Genomic DNA, 19,909 nt, shown 5'->3' with positions numbered 1-19,909 from the left:
ATTTCAAAAAATTTCCTACGGACACGCAAGATCATGGTGATGCATACCAACGAGAGGGGAGAGTGTTGTCCACGTACCCTCGTAGACCGAAAGCGGAAGCGTTAGCACAACGCGGTTGATGTAGTCCTACGTCTTCACGATCCGACCGATCAAGTACCGAACGCACGGCACCTCCGAGTTCAGCACACGTTCAGCTCGATGACGTCCCTCGAACTCCGATCCAGTCGAGTGTTGAGGGAGAGTTTCGTCAGCACGACGGCGTGGTGACGATGATGATGTTCTACCGACGCAGGGCTTCGCCTAAGCACCGCTACGATATTATCGAGGTGGATTATGGGGGAGGGGGGCACCGCACACGACTAAGAGATCAATTGTTGTGTCTATGGGGTGCCCCCCTCCTCCGTATATAAAGGGAGGAGGAGGAGAGGGCCAGCCAAGGGGGTGGCGCGCCCTAGGAGGGGGAAACCTACTCCAAGTAGGTTTAGTAGGTTTCCCCCTCCCTTTCCTAGTCCAAGGAGGAGGGGGAAGGAAGGAGTGGGAGAGGGGAAAGGCAAGGGGGGCGCCGCCCCCCTTCCTTGTCCTATTCGGACTCAAGGGGAGGGGGCGTGCCTCTTGCCCTGGCCGGCCCCTCTCTCTCTCCACTAGGGCCCAACAAGGCTCATTAGTTCCCGGGGGGGTTCCGGTAACCCCCGGTACTCCGGTATATATCCGATAACCCCCGGAACCATTCCGGTGTCCGAATATAGTCGTCCAATATATCAATCTTCATGTCTCGACCATTTCGAGACTCCTCGTCATGTCCGATCACATCCGGGACTCCGAACTATCTTCGGTACATCAAAACACATAAACTCATAATATAACCGTCATCAAACTTTAAGCGTGTGGACCCTACGGGTTCGAGAACTATGTAGACATGACCGAGACACGTCTCCGGTCAATAACCAATAGCGGAACCTGGATGCTCATATTGGCTCCCACATATTCTACGAAGATCTTTATCGGTCAAACCGCATGACAACATACGTTGTTTCCTTTGTCATCGGTATGTTACTTGCCCGATCGATCATCGGTATCTCAATACCTAGTTCAATCTCGTTACCGGTAAGTCTCTTTACTCGTTCTGTAATACATCATCCTGCAACTAACTCATTAGTTGCAATGCTTGCAAGGCTTAAGTGATGTGCATTACCGAGTGGGCCCAGAGACACCTCTCCGACAATCGGAGTGACAAATCCTAATCTCAAAATACGCCAACCCAACAAGTACCTTCGGAGACACCTGTAGAGCACCTTTATAATCAACCAGTTACGTTGTGACGTTTGGTAGCACACAAAGTGTTCCTCCGGTAAACAGGAGTTGCATAATCTCATAGTCATAGGAACATGTATAAGTCATGAAGAAAGCAATAGCAACATACTAAACGATCGTGTGCTAAGCTAACAGAATGGGTCAAGTCAATCACATCATTCTCCTAATGATGTGATCCCGTTAATCAAATGACAACTCTTTATCTATGGCTAGGAAACATAACCACCTTTGATTAACGAGCTAGTCAAGTAGAGGCATACTAGTGACACTCTGTTTGTCTATGTATTCACACATGTTTCATGTTTCCGGTTAATACAATTCTAGCATGAATAATAAACATTTATCATGATATAAGAAAATAAATAATAACTTTATTATTGCCTCCAGGGCATATTTCCTTCAGTAGCCGCCTTAGCTGTTGGAGCACCGCCTCGCTCCTATCGTCGATGGCGTTAGCTGCAGAGCTGGCCTCGAGCGAGGCGAGACGATCGATGGCTGGCGGGGAGAGCGAGAATGTATATTGCTTAACATTGTAACTGGAATCAGGCATACTTGAGGAATTACTTCCTTTATCTGGTCTACACATGCTTGTCAAAGCACATATCTCTCTGTTGTCCTGGCAAAGGTTCAGAAAACGCCTCTTTATCTTCATGAGCTGATCTGTAACCCTCTTTCTCGAATGTTGATTCTCTGACTATCTTTCTGTAAATCAGCATGTATCTGCCTGATCATTCGTCAGTTCTTCTCCACCCAAAGAGTTTTGTGTTGCGAAGGGATCACTGGTTCTTGTGTGTAACGCCTCTGATGCCCTTACAATCTTACATGAAGACATTTGGCAGGGCCAAGCAGCATGAAGACTACACTAGGTTACATCAAGTGATGCGCTGAGTCGCTATACCATATCTGTTTTCTCTGCCGTTTTGCACAGAACTATCACCATGTACATGTATGTTCAGTCAGTGTAAGAAAAAGGCATCTGTTCCCTGTTCATAATCTCTTTGCTTTCTTTCATAACATGTGTGCCATGTGTTGTGTTGAGAAGTTATGAGCAAGAACCACTATAAAGAAACGGTTAGCAGATCTAATCTCCAGGTTTAATGCGCTCAATGACGCCTGAACCTTTAAATGTTGCACAAGCAGCCAGAAGAACCTGATATTCTTTTGAAATCCAAACACTGAAGCTATAAGAATAAATTGAAGAAGCAAATGAAGTACAGACAGGAGCAATGCAAATAGATTACAAATCGAAGTTGCTGTCATAGGATACGCAAGAATTCTGTCAAATTCCTAAGACAGATCTCGCGCTACCAAAACAAGTCTGGAACATCTGAAGCCAATTGGAAATGGCAGGTGCACCTGTCCTCCGAGTTTGCTTTCATAGTTTTGCGGTTTCAAACTTCTGCTGATATATAGTGAACACAAATTAATAGCCAAATACTGGATTCAGGGCGACACGAGTCATTTTATGTTCATGTTCATTGCTTTTAAACTCTCTAGGCTTTCAAACTCTGCAGAGTAGCGAACTGTTTTGGCAGCCCCTCGCACACCCTTCAGAGAGATCCGGCGGCAGCCTATCACGGTCAGTGACTCCAACTTCTGTGAACGTGCCAGCTCAGCCATCCCATTGTCTGTTACTTTATTGCATTGACGGAGTGTGAGACTCCTCAAGCAAGGAGCCTGAATAATGAAATTCATACCAGCATCAGTTATAGAGCAGCAGTCCACGAGCTCGAGCTTCTCCAGGAGCGGTGAGGATGAGAGGCACTTCATCCCCTCGTCATACAAAATGCTGGCACCATTTAGCAAAAGAGCGCGAATTGGACAAGATTGGATTAGCGTCAAAATGCCCTCTTGTGTGAAACCTATTTCAGTAGGCCAATCGGGGTCGCAAAATGCGAATGTGAGCTCAACAACATGAAGCATCGGGCAGCTAACAGCTAGAGCCTTAAGGCTAGCATCAGTCAGTGCTGTCCTATACTCAATATCTTCATAGTGCAGAGGCCTGAGTCGAAGTGAGACAATTTTAAGGTTGCTGCACCTCTGGAATAGTGAAATCATCTCATTCTCATGTAGACCAATAACATACTCCAGGTAAAGTGTCTCCAATGCTTTGCACTTCCCCAGGAGAAAACGAAGTCCAATTTCTTCATTTGTTATAATATGAGCCAACCTAAGATCCTTCAAGCTATCACAGCAGATGTCATAGCTATATGGGTAGCCAGACACGATGGAGGGATCACGAGCAAATAACGTGAAATAATCTCCATTAATCTCGAACTCAAACTTTTGGAGATTTGCCCATCCTGCGCCAAACTTTAAGAGGTCATACTGGCTGATTCCATCACAATCCTTTACAACAAGTTCACCCAACGATCCATACCTCCCAAAGTACTCAAGCCACTCCCTGTTGTCTACTGCCTTACAGTCAACAAGGTAGAGAACTGACAGATACCTGCAACCAACCACCACCCGAAAGATCCCAGTAGAAGTGACTGCTGGTGCACGGTTCAGCCTGAGGGACCTCAAATTTTTGAGGTCAGCTAGATAACCAAGACCCGTATCATCGATGTATGAGCAGAAGCTTAAAGCAAGATCAGACAACGAGGGGCAGTGAGATGATAGAACATAAAGGCCTTGGTTGTTCAACTGCTCCGCGTCAGTAGACTTCCACCCAGAGTAATCGATCTCTACTTTCGCCAAATTGGGGAACCGGGAGAAGAGAGATACCAAGGCTTCTGTTGATGGATTGAGTCCACGGCCAATGCGGATAGCATACCTGTACTCCGCCTCGACGGTGCAGAGCTGCTTCGACACAAGGGAAAGAGAATTAAGATCACTTGTCTGGGTAATCCTCTTGACGATCTCTGCAAGCAGTGGCTCTGGGAGATCCTCCATTGAGTATCTCAGCTGCACAACTTGGGCAGTCTCAAGACCCGGCAGGCACTGAAGCAAAGATTCTATAGTCAGAACGGAACACAACAAGATAACAAAATAACAGCTGTACAGACTAATGTAAAAGGAAACACTAGTGAAACATTTAACTTTTTTATATCTGTTGGAAGATCTATTATGCGCTTATCTTGGAACAGACACCAAATTATGTGCTTAACTTGGAGCAATCACCTAATGCAAAAGCCCAATATTTGTACCCATGTAATGGAACAGAAAAACTTTATAAGGAAAATCAAATTAACCTGAGCTCTTACAGTCTACAAATAGACCAGTTAGAACTACAAGACCACAAGGTAATTAAACGTCCACCTTCTGAACTGAACTCAAATCTTGAAGGACAATTTCTAGGCGCTTAATAACAGGTTTTACTAAAATTAAAGCAGGCTATTTCCTCTAGGATTGCACAGAGGATATTCTAGGCTCATACGCTGGTGGGAGAACAGAGTTTATACAGACATTGCAGAACGGAATCAAAAGAAGTCAAGTGGAAGAATCGACAGCGCCTCGGCTGGCTCGAGAAGGGAAGGGAAGGGAATGGACCCAGATCCGTACCTCGGAGGAGCCGACGAACCAGGAAGGGCGGCGCCGGCCAGAAGGGGGAAGCTGGGCGGGAACGGCGGTGATCGAGTGGGTGGATTGGGCGGAGAAACCTCCGCGGCGAGGTCGACGGCAAAGCTAACCCTCGCTTCACTCGCGGCGTGGGTGCTTTTTTTTAGGGGAGCGTCGGCTTCGGGATCTCGAACGGATTAGTACGCAGCAGCAGAGAAGGCTTGGGCTTGGGCCGACTTGATGATGATGCGTGCTAAGTCCAAATGTTTCTCATTCTCTCTCAGTTTTTTTTTCTCATTCAATAAAAAAATGTTTTGGTTTTGTCTTAATTTAACTTTTTTGCGGGGATAAAAGGAATTTTATTCTAAATCTATAGAGTTACAGTTGAGTGGCAAAAGCTCAGAAATATAAGGTGGTCATTGGTGTAACAGCATAACCGTGGTACACTCCGTCCGACTATAATTTGCCAGCTGATCGACTACTCATTTTGATTCCTACTAATTTCCTATTGAATAAAGTCACTGTCCTTCCTCAAAGCATTGATCTCCTCCACAAAATGTTGGTACGTGGAGCCGGCTAAACCAACTCTTGGAAAAATGGATAGGGCCTCCGTGGAGTCCGACTGAATGACCACCTAGAGGCTAGAGTGTTGAACACACACTGGTACACCGCTAATACAAAGGACCCAACATAATGACGTAAGATCATACCTGTTGCGGCCAATCCATCCGCATCAGAGAACGAACCATCCATAGATAAAGTAATGTGATCCGAAGGTAGTGGCGGCCATGGACTCGCCTATACAGGATCTAGTTTTTCCTTCGGCAAATCAAGCAAGGCCGACATTTTGCCTTTCAGAATTTCCTTAGTGTTATATAGTTTCGCGTCACCAATAGATTTTAGATAGCTATCTAGAAACTCAACCGTGGCATCAACTAGAGAGACCTCTTTGTCATGAACCAAGTCATCGTGAAGCTGTCAAATTCGCCATATGATCATGATCACCTTGTCGTGTTCTGCTGCATCACGGCCAAGTAAGACACCGAGGAGCCACTCCTTAACATTATTAACTAGGTGATCATCGGAAGGCAGCGACCAGATGGTCCGCATACGATCCCAAACTCCGCTTGAATGGGGTGCATGTGTTGAAGATGGCTACTATGGGGTAGGCCCACAATGACCTAAAACTCATGGAGGACCAAGGGGCCCGAGTCCACCGCTTAAAAATAACAAAAACGTCAACAAGTCCTAATTAATCGGACAACATCGTGACATAAATCTACTTGGACGAAGATGCAGTATTACCACACTCGGACGAAGAACTCACAGACACTCGGACAAACTAGCACTCGGATGTGAGGAGCAGAACATGCAAGGAAAGCAGCTGAGGCGTCGTAGTTATTATTGACGCATACATTACTTCCATTAAGACTCCCACCACACTTCGTAGTTGATAGTACTAATAGTTGTAATCAACCTAGCAAAAGAGGTGAAAGGACATGGCACACTCTATATAAGCCGTCCTTCACCATGACTTAGGATCTCTTCCCCCATTCCCCCCCCTCTCTCTCTCCCATACACATTGTAATCTCCTATGCTCTTCACACGTAGAACAAAGAAAGCCTTTCCGGAGCACAAGACGTAGGGTCATGACTTCCATCATGAGAGGCCCGAACTTAATTGTAAAAATCCCTAAGTCAGCCATTTGCGCCTCGGTAGATCAGACTCCATTCTCCTACCTCTTATTGTCAGAATCATCCCCATGACAGCAGGAGATCAACACATGTAGTTGTCTTCGGAGCACATCCAACGAGTGGCTAAGTGACATTCAACTTTGCATGCTATTGTAGCTAGGGCACCCGATACCGCCTTCCAGGCGGTAATCTTCATTTTTTTTGGAATCATGGAGCGCCATATGAGGTTCCGAGTAGAATAATCTCCCTCTAGATGTTAGATTGCAACTCCACCAATGAACAACTCACCATGCAGTGCAGTCATAAGTCTATAAGCATTTTCGATGAAGAATCGCTCACTTTTCTCCGAGAACCACACGAGAAGTGTTGTCGTTGTCTCGGTGAAGTCCAGGTCTTAGAAATTTCATTAATGCGAAGAGGCCAAAAATGATCTTTGGGGCATTGGACGTTCCAAGCTTCACTGTCATCAAGGAAGTCTAAGACCCCATTAAACCTAGAATTACATTTGGGACCGACTGGCCCGAAGGAAGTCCCACGAGGAATCCAAGGGTCCCTCTATGTCCTGACCAAAGAACCATTCCCCACTCTCCAAATAATAATTCATTTTTTTAACAAGTTCCACACCATGCTCGATACCTTTCCACATGGCCAAATAATCACTAGTGAACACATTATCTTGTAAATTTCCATTGGGGAAGTACTTCGCTCGCAACAGACGTGCACAAAGGCTGCCCAGTGTATCAATTAATCTCCAAGCTTGCTTGGCAAGAAGAGCTTAGTTAAAAGCTCGCATGTCATGAAAGCCCATACCTCCCTTGCACATTGGTGATCTCATGTTGTCCCAACATTCATCTTTTTTTTTTACAGTTCTCCATTCCCCACCAATACTGCCTCATCAAGCGTGTCAGATCATCACAAACTAAGGTCGGTAACCTGAACATGCTCATCACATAAGTGGGATGGCATGAGAACCTATTTAACCAACAATTCCTTACTTCCTAAAGACATTTACTATTCACTCCATTCCATAAGCCCTTGCCCAAAAGCGCTTGGGGTGTTTCAAATCTCCCCTTATGCATCTTCCATTGTGGGACAGGAAGGCCCAAGTATTTGAGATCAAAAACTTCTTGTGTAACTTCCAGTATAGATTTAACTTCCATTGCCACCGCCGATAGACAATCATCGTTGAAAAGGCTGGAGCACTTTGAGGGGTTAATAAGCTGACCCATCGCCAAAACTTAAGCATTCAACAAACCTTTTACCAACATCATTTGCTGCTTAGAAGCCCGAAAAAATAGTAATTAGTCATCCGCAACAAGAAGGTACGAGATAACTGTAGCTCTTCGACAAATTTTTGTCACTCCTTCCGGACCTCCTCCATAATGGATTTGTTGATCAACGCAGAGAAAACGTCAACAACAAAAGGAATAGGGGACAATGGGTAACCTTGGTGAATGCCCCTGGAGGGGTAAAGGAGTCCAACAATTTACGAGTGAATTTTATTGAATATTTGACCGAAGAAACACACGCCATAATACGACAAATCCAGATCATATGCTTTGGAAAGATTCAAAAGTTGTAAGCACATAACGCCGGCATGAGGGGTGTGGCTGGGTCGGGCCGTGCGCAATAGAAAGAGAGGCCTCCGTGCGCAAATCTTCTCTTGTTTCTCAAATCTTCTCTTGTTCGCCACTCCCCACCAAGGCGCCGCCCCACGCGAGACGAGGGTTTCTATCCGAGGTCGCGGCGGAGGTTTCCTGCCGCCGGCTGCCACACAACCCCAGACCAGCCCACGAACGCCGCAATCTCCGCTCATTTCCTCCCTGCCGACGCCGGCATTCGGGTCGACTCCTTTCCCCCTTCTTCGTAGGGTGACCATGATTGAACCAGCCAGCCAACTCGATTGCTGTACTTGGTTAGTTCTGTTGATTCCGCCGTCTAGTGTCTAGGTGAGCTTGATTCTTGCCCTGGGTTCTGTTGATCCCATGACAGTATTGTGTCTAGGTCGTCTACTCGTCTTCGTTGCTGCAGTCTGGTCTGGTAATGCTATTGGCCCATTTATGTATGAACATGGGTGGAATCTACAAGGGTGGACAGCTTGTTTTCGTTAGTAGCAGACATGTTCCCGAGCAGCCTTGGTATCGCTGTTCTCCCGGTTCCCCAATTTGGTGAAAGTAGAGATAAATTATTCTGGAAAGAAGCTCAGTTACAGGGGCCAGTTGAAAAACCAAGGTCTCCTTGTTCTATCATCTCACTGCCCCTTATTGTCTGATCTTGCTTTAAGCTTCTGCTCTTCCATTGATGAGTCTGGTCTTGGTTATCTAGCTGACTGCAAAAGTTTGATGTCCCTCAGGCTGAACCACACTCCAGCAGTAAATTCTACTGGGATTTTTCGGGTGGCGGTTGGTTGCAGGCATCTTTCGCTTCTCCACCTTGTTGACTGTACGGGAGTAGACAACATAGAGTGGCTTGAGTACCTTGGGAGGTATGGATCGTTGAGGGAACTTGTTGTAAAGGATTGCAATGGAATCAGCCAGTATGACATCATAAAATTTGATCCATGATGGGCGAATCTCCAAAAATTTGAGTTTGAGAATAATGGAAATTACTGGATGACAGGGGCCCGTGACCCCTCCAACGTGTCTGGATACCCATATAGCTATGACATTTGCTGTGATAGTTTGAAGGACCTTAGGTTGGCTAATTTTAGAACTCAGCCAGAGATTGGACTTCTTTTTCTCCTGGGAAGTGCAAAGCATTGGAGACACTTTACCTGGAGTATGTTATTGGTATAAATGAGAATGAGATGATTGCACTATTCCAGAGGTGCAGCAACCTTAAGACCATCTCACTTCGGCTCATGCCTGTGAGATGTGAAGATTATGAGTTTAGGACGCCACTGACTGATGTTAGCCTTAAGGCTCTAGCTCTCAGCTGCCCTATGCTTCAGGTTGTAGAGCTCACTTTCACATATTGCGAACACAAGTATCCTACCAGAATTGGCTTCACACAAAAGGGTATTGTGACGCTCATCCAATCTTGTCCAATTCGCACTCTTTTGCTAGATGGTGCCAGCATTTTTAAAGACAATGGGATGAAGGGCCTCTCATCCTCGCGGTTCCTGGAGACACTCAAGATCGTGAATTGCAGGTCTGTCACTGATGCTGGTATTGGTTTCATTATTCAGGCTCCTTCATTGAGCAGTCTCATCCTCTGCGAATGTGAGAAAGTGACAGATAATGGAATGGCTGCGCTGGTACGTTTGCAGAAGTTGGAGTCCTTGACCGTTATAGGGTGTTGTAAGGTCTCTGAGGAGGGTGTCCAGGGTGCTGCCAGATCAGTTCACTACGCGGCAGAGGTGGGCCCTATGACATCCTAAAAGGAATAAAGCTCACTCAGTCTTGGGAGTAATCTTTGGCTGTTGATTCAGGTGCTGCATATGACATCCTATCATGGAAGTAATTGAAAGACAGATGTACCTGGAAATTGTCCTGTGACCCAGCTCCAATTGCTCGGTTATTTTTGACTTGTTGCACCTCAGGAATTTGTCAGAATTCTAATGTGTTGCGGGGCTTTGAATGACAGTTGTTTTTCCTATTTATTGTATGTGTTCGCATTGCTTCTTACATTAAAGGAAGAAGGGGGCAGAGAGCTCCTTTCATTGAGATCTAACATGACGCCTATTTTTTGTATGAAGTCGGTGGGTCTTCAGATTTATCAGCAACTCTGATTTTTTTTTTTATCAGCAACTCTGAAATTCTGAATAAGAAGATCAAGAAAAACGCATGTAAAGCAGCCAGCCGGAGGATTACTGAATCCTTGGACAGCCGCGGTGCTCCGACGGAATCCCCGGATTCAAGGTAGGTTTCTTCTCAATCAGTGAGTACCAATTACTAGGATTGCACAATACTACTTCAGATTTGTACCTAGTGGCATAGTTTCTTTCAGTACCAGCAAATGATTCGGTTTCCGGAACACAAATCTAACTGCAATTCATGAAGTACCCACTCAATTTTTCCTACGAAACAGGGAGTGCACATAGAAGCAGAAAACTTCACAATGCATATTCATTGGATCGAGATACACACGCACTGGCCCAGTAGTGAGTCGACACACAATGCCAGCATGCTCCAATTGGATACACAGGTTATTCATCCTGAGTACATCAACTAGACTAGGAATCTGATAAGACGGTGAATTGCCAACAACAGAGGGGTTGGCCAGAGCTAATTAAGCCGATTAAAGATCTAGAAACAGGAAAAAAAATAGATGATCCATCACCTTGATTTTTTTATTACTTCGTGGACTGCAGCCTCTCACACCAGTAGAGCTAAATTGATAATGATGAATCAAGCTGATTGAGTTTCCTTTGGCTCCTCCGGCATGCCGGTCATATGGTGATGCTCAGAACATATCGAAAGCGTCATACGGATCACAAAGTAGCCCAGCACGATCGACAATGATACACGGACGTCTTCCACCCCCTGTTGGAGCCAGATGCATAGGCCACTTGGAGAGCAACCCAGTATGATCGTCCTGTTCATCACCCTCAGTGAACATTTTTCCCATTCTCCTTCCTCCTTCTTTGGCAGCCATTGAGGTAGCAGCATGATCATGAGGACGATGGAAGCCATGAAGGGTGGAGTTGCTGTAGAAGAAGGCAAGATACCGGGGCCTCCTGTTGTCGTGCATCACCGGCTTGCCCGCCTCGTACCCATTGCTACTGCTCTGCCATTGCCATGCTCCACCAGGCGGTTCCAGGCCGGCCTGGTAGGCTACGCTTGCCACCAAGATGCCTAGGAGCATCAGGTACTTTCGCTTCGCGGGCTTCTTGCTTTCTTCATCCCCCGTCTTTTCTCCTACCTTCTCCCCTTCTTCTTCGTCCTGTTCTTTGGTTGCCGAATTGTTGCCATCTTCCTTATTCCCTTCTTCGTCCTGTTCTTTGGGTGCCGAATTGTTGCCATTTTTGTTCAGCCCCTTCAGTAAAAATACTAGCAGTAGTAGGACTACAACGAAGAGGACCACGATCACCAATGCGAAGATGTAGATGGATGTCTTGAGGTGTTGCGTACTTCCGGCGACAAACAAAACAAGCCTACCGCCGTACAAACAGATAGCGCATTGCTCCGTATGGCTGGCCTGTACAGATTGGGGTTCACCAGGAGGATGATGAGGGCGATGGACAGCATGAAGCTTATTGAGTTGCAGTAGAAGAAGGCATTGTAGCGGCGTGGGTAGTTGTCTAAGAGGACAGGGTCGCCGGCATGGTGTCGCCCGAACTTGTCGTCCTCGAGCAAGAAGCCGCCTGGAGGGGTGAGGCCTGCTTGGTAGGTGATGGTCGCTGCCAAGATTGCAAAGAGAAGCAACCGTTTGCGCCTCTTCTCTAGCAACTGGTGTTCCTGGACCGTGTCTTTCTTATCCTTGTGGTCCAGCGTGAAGAAGACAACATGGATCACCACATAGACCAGGACGGCGCCTGCTAGCGCCATGGCGTAAATGGAGGTGCTCACGTCCCGGCAACTCCCGGCGGCATACGCGCCGATGAGGCCAAACAGGTCGAGTATCATAGCTGCCTCCAGCGCGTGGTGCTTGACCAGAATCTCTTTCTGAACCAGGACGATGGCCACCAAGGAGGCCACAAACGCAACCGAGTTGCAGTAGTAGAAGGCCTTGTACCGCCTAGCGTTGGTCGTGAGGAGGATGGGGTCGCCGGCCATGTGCCCCTCGCTGTTGTCCTGCCAAACGCCACCCGGAGGGTCCAACCCTGCTGTGTAGGTGATGGTGGTGGCAAGAGTGGCGAGCAGTAGAACAAGAGAGCGAGCCTTATCCAGAGCTTCCCTAGCACTGCAGTCATACATTGCAGAGAAAGAAGAAACAGAGTTCAGTTCAGTTGCAGAGAAATAAAGAAGAAATTAGTGTAACTGCAAACAGAGCAAAAAGATGATCTACTGGCTTGGATCCGGGGTTTGGAACTGAGATGGGTGGACGGCGGCCGTGATTGGGTGAGGAGGGGATGAGAACTAAAGCGTGTGAAAGTGTGTACCTTCCATTATCATCTGGAGTGAAACAAGACAGTAATTTTGACTCTGAACTGCAGAAGCCATGGAGTTGGAGCAGGATATATGCCACAACAGCGCCAACCAGGGAGACCACGTAGACGGTGGTGTCGGTCTCCCTGCAGCTGCCGGCGGCATACGCGCCGATGAGGCTGACGAGTGCGACGACGATGAACGCGTAGAGCACGCGAGACCTAGCTGGTTTGTCGTGGAGCTTCTTGCCGGCGATGATAAGCAGCGTGGTGATGAGCAAGGACGCCACGAATGCCGTGGTGTTGCAGAGTAGAAACACCGTCAGGCGCACGCTGTGGTGTTCCTTGAGGATCGCGTCGCCTGGGAGGCGACGTAGGTGATGCTCACCGCGAACGTGGCGAGAAGCATCAAGACCTTGCGGAGCCGTTCTTCCTCTTTCATCGTCTTGTTTTCTTCGACCGTCACCACGCCAGACCCAGAGCCGGAGTTCTTGCATCGAGACCACCAGTCCTTAAACTTGAGAACCAAAACGTAGATGAAGACGAGGGCCACCAGCACCGCGGAGTAGACGGTGGAGATCTTGTCCCGGCAGGTGCCGGCGCCGTATGCGCCCACGAGGCTGAGGAGGTCCAGCACCATGACGACCCGCAGCGGCTTGACCTCCGAGGCGACCCAGGTGATGTTCTTCTCCTTGTCGTGCCAGACGGCGAAGATGAGGATGAGCACGATGACCACAAGTGAGGCGGCGAAGGCGGTGGCGTTGCAGTAGAAGAACGCGAGGTAGCGGTGGTAGTGGATGTCGCGGATGATGGGTACAAGGTTTGGTGCGAAACACACAGCAGCAGTAATGGCGGAGAGAAATGTCAGTTTCTCATTGGCTGACGCATCGACCGTCCGTGCTCCATGAGTCCATGTGGCATGTAGGGTACGTGGACAGAGATGCCATGCATGATTGCCGCCCAACTTGGACGCTTTTGGGTTGAAAGGACCTCCGTCCTCCGATCCTCACAGGTGCGATTTCCAGCTTGCTTCCTGTTCGTTGACGTGGCTAAGATATTGATGGGTCAGAGTCAGTAAAAGATAAACGAGTGTGAGAGAGATGTGAGGTAGGAGTGGCTCATTTATTATGACATATTGTGCCGTATACTGTTCTGTTTAAGTCTGGATTAACTAGTTGTATCACAAGTACTATGATGTCTAAGTCTAGACAAATAACGACATTGGATGGCAAAAATGCTGACCCCTTATCCTCATCACAAATAACATCAGTGATTGCAGACGGTACATATACTTATATCCAGACGGTACATTATTCACTCTCGCAGCAAATGAAAGGCAAGCACTGAGAATCCAATCCCCTACCAACAATCCATCTATTGCCTATTGGGATCAGTCTACTTCATGGGAACTTATTAATTAAGCAGTCACGCTGCTTTCACGTCCAGCCGGGTCGGTGTCGCCTGTCTGATTGCCTATTCCTTCCTCACCAAAATCGTTGGCCCTTTGAGTGCCACGAGTTTCTGGAATGCTGGGGCAATTGCTCGCTCCTTGTACATTTTGGCTTCGGGATGGACCGTGCTCCTCGTGAATCCTACGTGGCAAAATCAAAAGATGACGAGTTGCACCTATGGTCTATGGACCGACACAAAAACAACGGCTGCATATTATTAGTACTCCCTCCGTCCTAAAATGCAAGATCATTTTTGACACTAAGTTTATGGACGGAGGGAATACATGAAAAATTAATTTGTATCTCACACACGTACGTACGTAGTAGTATCTGAGCAGGGATGATGAGTTGTCTGTTGTAGCAGGAAATACGCGTTGAGGAAGAGCAGGAGGCCGCAGTAGGAGTCGACGACGTCCTGCATGTCCCGGAGCTGGGCCACCATGCCCCTGCCCCTCCGGACGCGATGCCACAACGTGCTCTTCTTGTAGGAGGCGACGAGGCCGGGCGCGTCGACGAGCGCCTTTAGAACGGGGTCGCCCATCTCCGAGCACAGCAACGCGGCCGCGCCCCCGGTTGGCCATTGCAGGAGCGCGTGGAGCCTGCGGTTGCACCGCTCGAGCTTGGCGCACTCCCGCCTGCTCTGCGGGATGCGCAACAGGCTCATGCCAACGGCGACCAGCATGACGACGTGCAGCCCGGAAATCTGCGCCAGGTTGGCGGCCTTGGCAAGGATGTCCCATAGCGCCGCCACCATTCCCATCGTAGTTGTAGCGAGCTTGCACTTGCAGATTGTACGTGTCCCGCGTGACTACCCGGCCTTGTATAAGAATGGTGCCCATGATTTATATGTGCTGCAGATGGCGACCGTGGCCACCCTGACGACTGGTGTCACACGCTGGAGAGAACATTGGCAAACGTAGTGCTGAGTATGAAAGTAGTGAAAAGATGGTTAGGATATCCGATAAAGAAGGATATATGTGAGCTTTTTGACGCCGTATGACCACTTTGGCATGCTTGTCGGACTCGGAGCTCTGATTTCGTTATGATATTAATGGAATCCGGGGGGGGGGGGGGGGGGGGGGGGGGGGGTTCGGCCCTCCTTTCAGTCTAAAAAATCACGGTTGCTTTGGTGGACCAAGAGTAAAGTGTGATGTATGATAATGCAAAGGGATTCTGGGAGCAAAGTAAAAAATAAAAGGGCTCCGTCATGCGTGGTGGGCTGGTGGTGTCATCTACGTCTGGTTTTGGATAGGGAGAAAATAGCTCGGCTCAGGCGTCCATCTACTTTGAGGCATTTCTGTCTTCTGTTACTGTTATGGACTTCTGGTGTGTGATGTTTTTTTCTCACACGATCATACTGATATTTTTTGACAATATAATAGTGTCAAAAGCGTCTTATATTTTGGAGTAAATAGCATAAAACTACTAACTTACAGGTTATGGTTCCAAAAAACTATCACTTTTTAATTTTTCTCAGATAACTACCAAGTCAGGGGTTGGCTGTTTCAAAAAACCCCAAATTCTCTTTGTTAAAAAATTAAACATGTTTATGACAGGTCGGGCCCGCCACTAAACACACCGTTTGGTTGACCATTTGTTTGACCGTTAACTAACTTGTGGGGGCCACATGTCAGCGCCTCACTCATAGATTTTTTTACAGATTAGCCCTTACAAACATTTAAAAAAAGCAATCGAGTCCCTGGAATCAGCCTCCAAAGGGCTCTGCCCGTGGCCATCGCTGCACGCCATGGGGCTCTGCACGCGGTCGCCGCGCGCGCCATGGGGGGCTTGTGTGCAAGCCGCCGCCCGGAGCAGTGGCTGGAGAGGCGGAGGCTGGGGGATGGCCGGCGGCAGAGCTCACCGGGCCTGGCAGCGGAGGGCACACGCGGTGGCGGCCATGGCCGCGAGCAGCAGCTGCGCGAGCTCGGGCGCGGAGACGGCCGGCGGCAAAGCCGGCAGCGGCAGCGGGAGGCACACGCTCCAGCAGCGGCGCAGGCTGTACGCATCGGCGGCGGCGGAGAGCTCAAGAAGGCCGGCGAAGGCGTCGACGGCGGCCGCGGGCAAGGAGCTCCGGCTGGACCCCAACACGTCGGCCGCCTGATCCACCTCGAGCTGGCGCGAGGGAGAGGAAAGAGAGACAGGTCGCGCGATGGCGAGCTCCGGCGGCTGCCGGCGCGGCTCGCCGGCAGAACGAGGCGGCGTCGAGAGGAACTGCGCCAGTGGTGCTGTGATCTGGAGCAGGGACCCGATTGCTTTTTCAGAAATGTTTATAGGGGCTATTTTGTAAAAAGTGAGGACATATGAGATAGAGACACTGACATGTGGGCCCCACTTGTAAATTAACAGTCAACCTAATGGTCAAACAGACGGTTTGTTTAGGTGCGGGCTCGACCTGTCCTAAACATGTTTAAATTTTAAGCAACGGTCATTTGGGGTTCTTTGAAACAGCCGACCGCCCATTTGATAGTTATCTGAGAATAATTAAAAAGTGGTAGTTTTTTGGAACCATAGCCTGTAAACTAGTAGTTTTATGCTATTTACTCTATATTTTGGTATGGAGATAGTAGTATTTATTAAACTTGATGTAAGGCCACGATGTCCTAACCATCTACTTTGATGGACTTGTGTGTGACGTTGGACACTCGAGAAAAGCATTGGCACGGGAATGCTCTGAGACGAGGCAAAGTCTCGTGCCAGCTTGGTGCGGGCATGGTGAACGGGTCGGTGAAGAGTGGAGTCGATGTCAATGAACTAAGCTGGATGCTCCAAAAAGCTTTGGTGCAATGAGAAAAGCAATTCTACCATGGCTCCACCATCCACCTAGCATTCATATGAGATCCATGCTATATTTTTTAGGTTTGGCAAAATTTATCCCATTTCAGAGTTAGGGTTTTTATCGAAATATTTCATTGTGTACTGTTGTGTACCACTAAATCCAGTCTAAAACAAGTGTACTCTTATTTGTTGTACATGGCAAAATCTTATGACACGCTTTGGAAGAAGAAAATAACACAATCAAACATCACGTAACACTCTGAAACAAAACAAAATTTGGCCACAACCCAAAAAAGAAAAATAGCACGAATCTCAAAATGGTGAATGATTGAGCCATACACAGGATATTTCATGCATGATAGAAAAAACACTCTTCATACAATCAGAAGGGGAGGGGGGGGGGGGGGGGGGGTATAGCTCATGGAGGACTTGGGTGCACTTTTAGAACCAATTAAGTTACTTCAATGGTGAAATCAACACAGTAGTGGAAATAATTTATAAATTAAATTTATATAGACACAATTCAAACTTGTGCATACTCCCTCTGTTTTCACTCCGTATATAAGCCTTGTCTTAAGTCAAACTTCGTAAAGTTTGACCAAGTTTATAAGAAAAATTATCAACATTCACAATACCATTAGATGTACCATACAATTAATTTTATATTGTATATTTAGTATTGTAGATGTTGGTATTTTTTAATATAAATTTGGTCAAACTTTAGGAAATTTGACTTAAGACAAATCTTATAAGCGGAGTAAAAAGAAACGGAGGGAGTGTTTGAAAATTCTGTGCAAATGAAACCTAATGATAGACCCTATAGTGTATTAGTGTATCTATCCTCTTTAGAAGGTAAAATTGGAGGATATAGACTTTGACCAATGAGGGTGTCATGCTTAGCCTTCATAACTTTAACACTTGTAATACACATAGAACTAGACTAACTACTGGTAAGTAATTTTGTTTTTTGCAAAATGAAAAGATTGGCGCTAGACCATCTCAGTTTTTCGCAAGGAAATAATAAAGGTTATTCTTTCACATGGCAAAGTTTGGTGTCATGGCTGCTGGTGTTCCTTAGAGGACACATCTGCTAGTTGTTGATGGTTTACTGGTAAATATATGGGATGATTGATGGATCCGTAACAGTCCTACCAACAAGGTATTGACACCACGTGCTCATGCTTTACTCATGAAGGTTGAAGAGTTGATTGGCGCCTATTCGGGTCAGTGGGATGAAGAGCTCATTGGACACAAAAAAAAAATCCGTGTTGACTACGAAAGGATTTTGAAGATACCAGTAAATGTTAATGCGATGGAAGATTTCTTTGCATGGATCCTCACCAAGTCTTTTTTCCTTCATCGTACACTCGGCCCATTATTGTGAATGGAATCATCAATTCGGATCAAAACTTAATTAGGAGGGGTGATGGCCAAGGAGCATCAACCACTAATCATGTATGGGACGTTCTTTGGAAATTGAAGGTGCCTAGCAAGGGTTTTTTTTTTTGCTGGGAAAGCATTACACGTTACTGTACCAGTGCGAGCGGTTTTGGTACACAAGCATATCAAGGTGTCGCCTCAGTGCCTAGTCTGTGTGGTAGGGGAAGAGGATATGAAACACATGATCTTCACATGTGAAAGAGCAAGAGAGGTGTGGCATACTTTGGGACTATTTGATATTATTAAAACTGTAGCCTTGATTGACCGTTCTGGAGATGTGATTCTGGAGGAGGTGCTGCGAAGCAAGAATATCAACGCCCGGTTCTATCCAATCTTGGCTTTGTTGAATCGGTTGTAGTCGGGGCATGGTACCTGTGGTGGCAAAGGAGAGAGATAGTGAAGGGCTGTGAGGTGACCACTCCAGTGCAAACAACATTTTCCATAAATGCAATGGCATCGAATTGTTTAGCGGCAGCAGTGGTACCACAACCACATAAAATAACATGGTTGAAACCCAAGAAGCTATACAATGAATGCTGTCGCAACTTTCTTCCAGTATAGCTATGGTGCAGCTGCAACAATTCTTTGTAACGATAAGGGTGAAACCTTGGCTGCTGGGTCTTGGATCCTGAACAATCTTTTGGACGCCACCACGACAGAAGTTGTAGCTATGCAGAAGGAGCTCATGTTAGCTGAAGAGCTTGGGTGCAATGAAATGGTGATGGAGTCGGATTTATTGGAGCGCATCCAAGCATGTGTAATGGCATCATTGAAATATGGAGTCCATACACGACAATTCTTAGACATGGTTTCCAAAGGCCAAAAAGAATTAGTTCAGTGAGCTACTGTCACTGTCCTAGGGATGCAAACAGGGTGGCGCATAATCTGGCCAGGAGGGTCTATGACTCCAAAGTAATTGTTATCAATCGGGATGGTGATGATCCACCTAGCTTTATTATCTCATACATTATTTTTTTATGTAACTGCGATTTGAAGTTAATAAAGTCCATCCAAGGTCATTCCCCTAAAAAGGTTTGTTTTTTACAAATTTTTTTTAAAATGAGCAGGTGTCATGGCACCCGGGCATCCCCACTAGATCCGCCCAAGGAAGGAAAAAATTGATAATTGCTGAGCCTCATTACGGCATTGAAGTTATCATCTTTGAAGTCAGAAGTACTATATCACTATATTTATATACAATATGTACAAAAGTAAGGACTGGTGGGCTCCATCGAGCGCATTTTGTGAAGAAAAACAAACGACTTTTTTGTATGGCCTCAATTGGTGTGTAACTTTTTATGGCCACGACTACCAAAAATGAGTCGGGAAAATATGAATATGGTAAATCAAGTGAGGTTACGGAGATTAGCTGTTTTTACGGGACTGTAATTTACTGGGGCATTCGACCCCAGTGAACCAAGCGAGCCGTAGTCTTGCGCGGCATACCCCTGATTTTACCTACTAGGTAGTAAGTGCGGCTTGCCGCACCCAGCAGCGATGCTGCCGGCAACAATTATATCCGATCCAGTAAGTCATACACCAAATCATATCCAATCCGGTAATAGTCATATGAGCATTGCAAATATAAAAAATAACAATGATATTGGCTCAGTAAGTGCCATACACCAAATCATTATCTATGAGTAAGATAAGAAATTTAAGATGTGTTTTAGCTATGGATAACATATTGGATATAATATATTGACAAA

The 19,909-nt window shown here is 46.8% G+C and overlaps 1 protein-coding gene and 2 pseudogenes across 1 annotated transcript; 1 reads left to right on the top strand and 2 right to left on the bottom strand.

Annotated features, from left to right (window-relative positions):
- Positions 1-2,383: 2,383 nt before the first annotated feature.
- On the bottom strand, positions 2,384-4,984 carry LOC109764797 (F-box/LRR-repeat protein 14). The gene is made up of 2 exons (XM_020323578.4): positions 4,816-4,984; positions 2,384-4,254 (listed from the first exon to the last, which is right to left on the bottom strand). The coding sequence occupies exon 2, from the start codon at positions 4,204-4,206 to the stop codon at positions 2,770-2,772; it is 1,437 nt and encodes a 478-aa protein (XP_020179167.1). The 5' UTR covers positions 4,207-4,254; positions 4,816-4,984; the 3' UTR covers positions 2,384-2,769.
- A 3,507-nt stretch (positions 4,985-8,491) lies between these two features.
- On the top strand, positions 8,492-9,885 carry LOC109764781 (F-box/LRR-repeat protein 14-like; annotated as a pseudogene).
- A 970-nt stretch (positions 9,886-10,855) lies between these two features.
- Positions 10,856-14,745, bottom strand: LOC109764780 (uncharacterized; annotated as a pseudogene).
- Positions 14,746-19,909: the final 5,164 nt, after the last annotated feature.

Source organism: Aegilops tauschii, chromosome 6, assembly GCF_002575655.3.
Source record: "Aegilops tauschii subsp. strangulata cultivar AL8/78 chromosome 6, Aet v6.0, whole genome shotgun sequence".
Taxonomy (NCBI): Eukaryota; Viridiplantae; Streptophyta; class Magnoliopsida; order Poales; family Poaceae; genus Aegilops; species Aegilops tauschii.
This window is presented reverse-complemented; position numbering and strand designations above follow the sequence as displayed.

Excerpts from the sequence above, each read along its gene's own strand:
- LOC109764797 (XM_020323578.4), bottom strand. The coding sequence starts at position 4,206 with ATGGAGGATCTCCCAGAGCCACTGCTTGCAGAGATCGTCAAGAGGATT.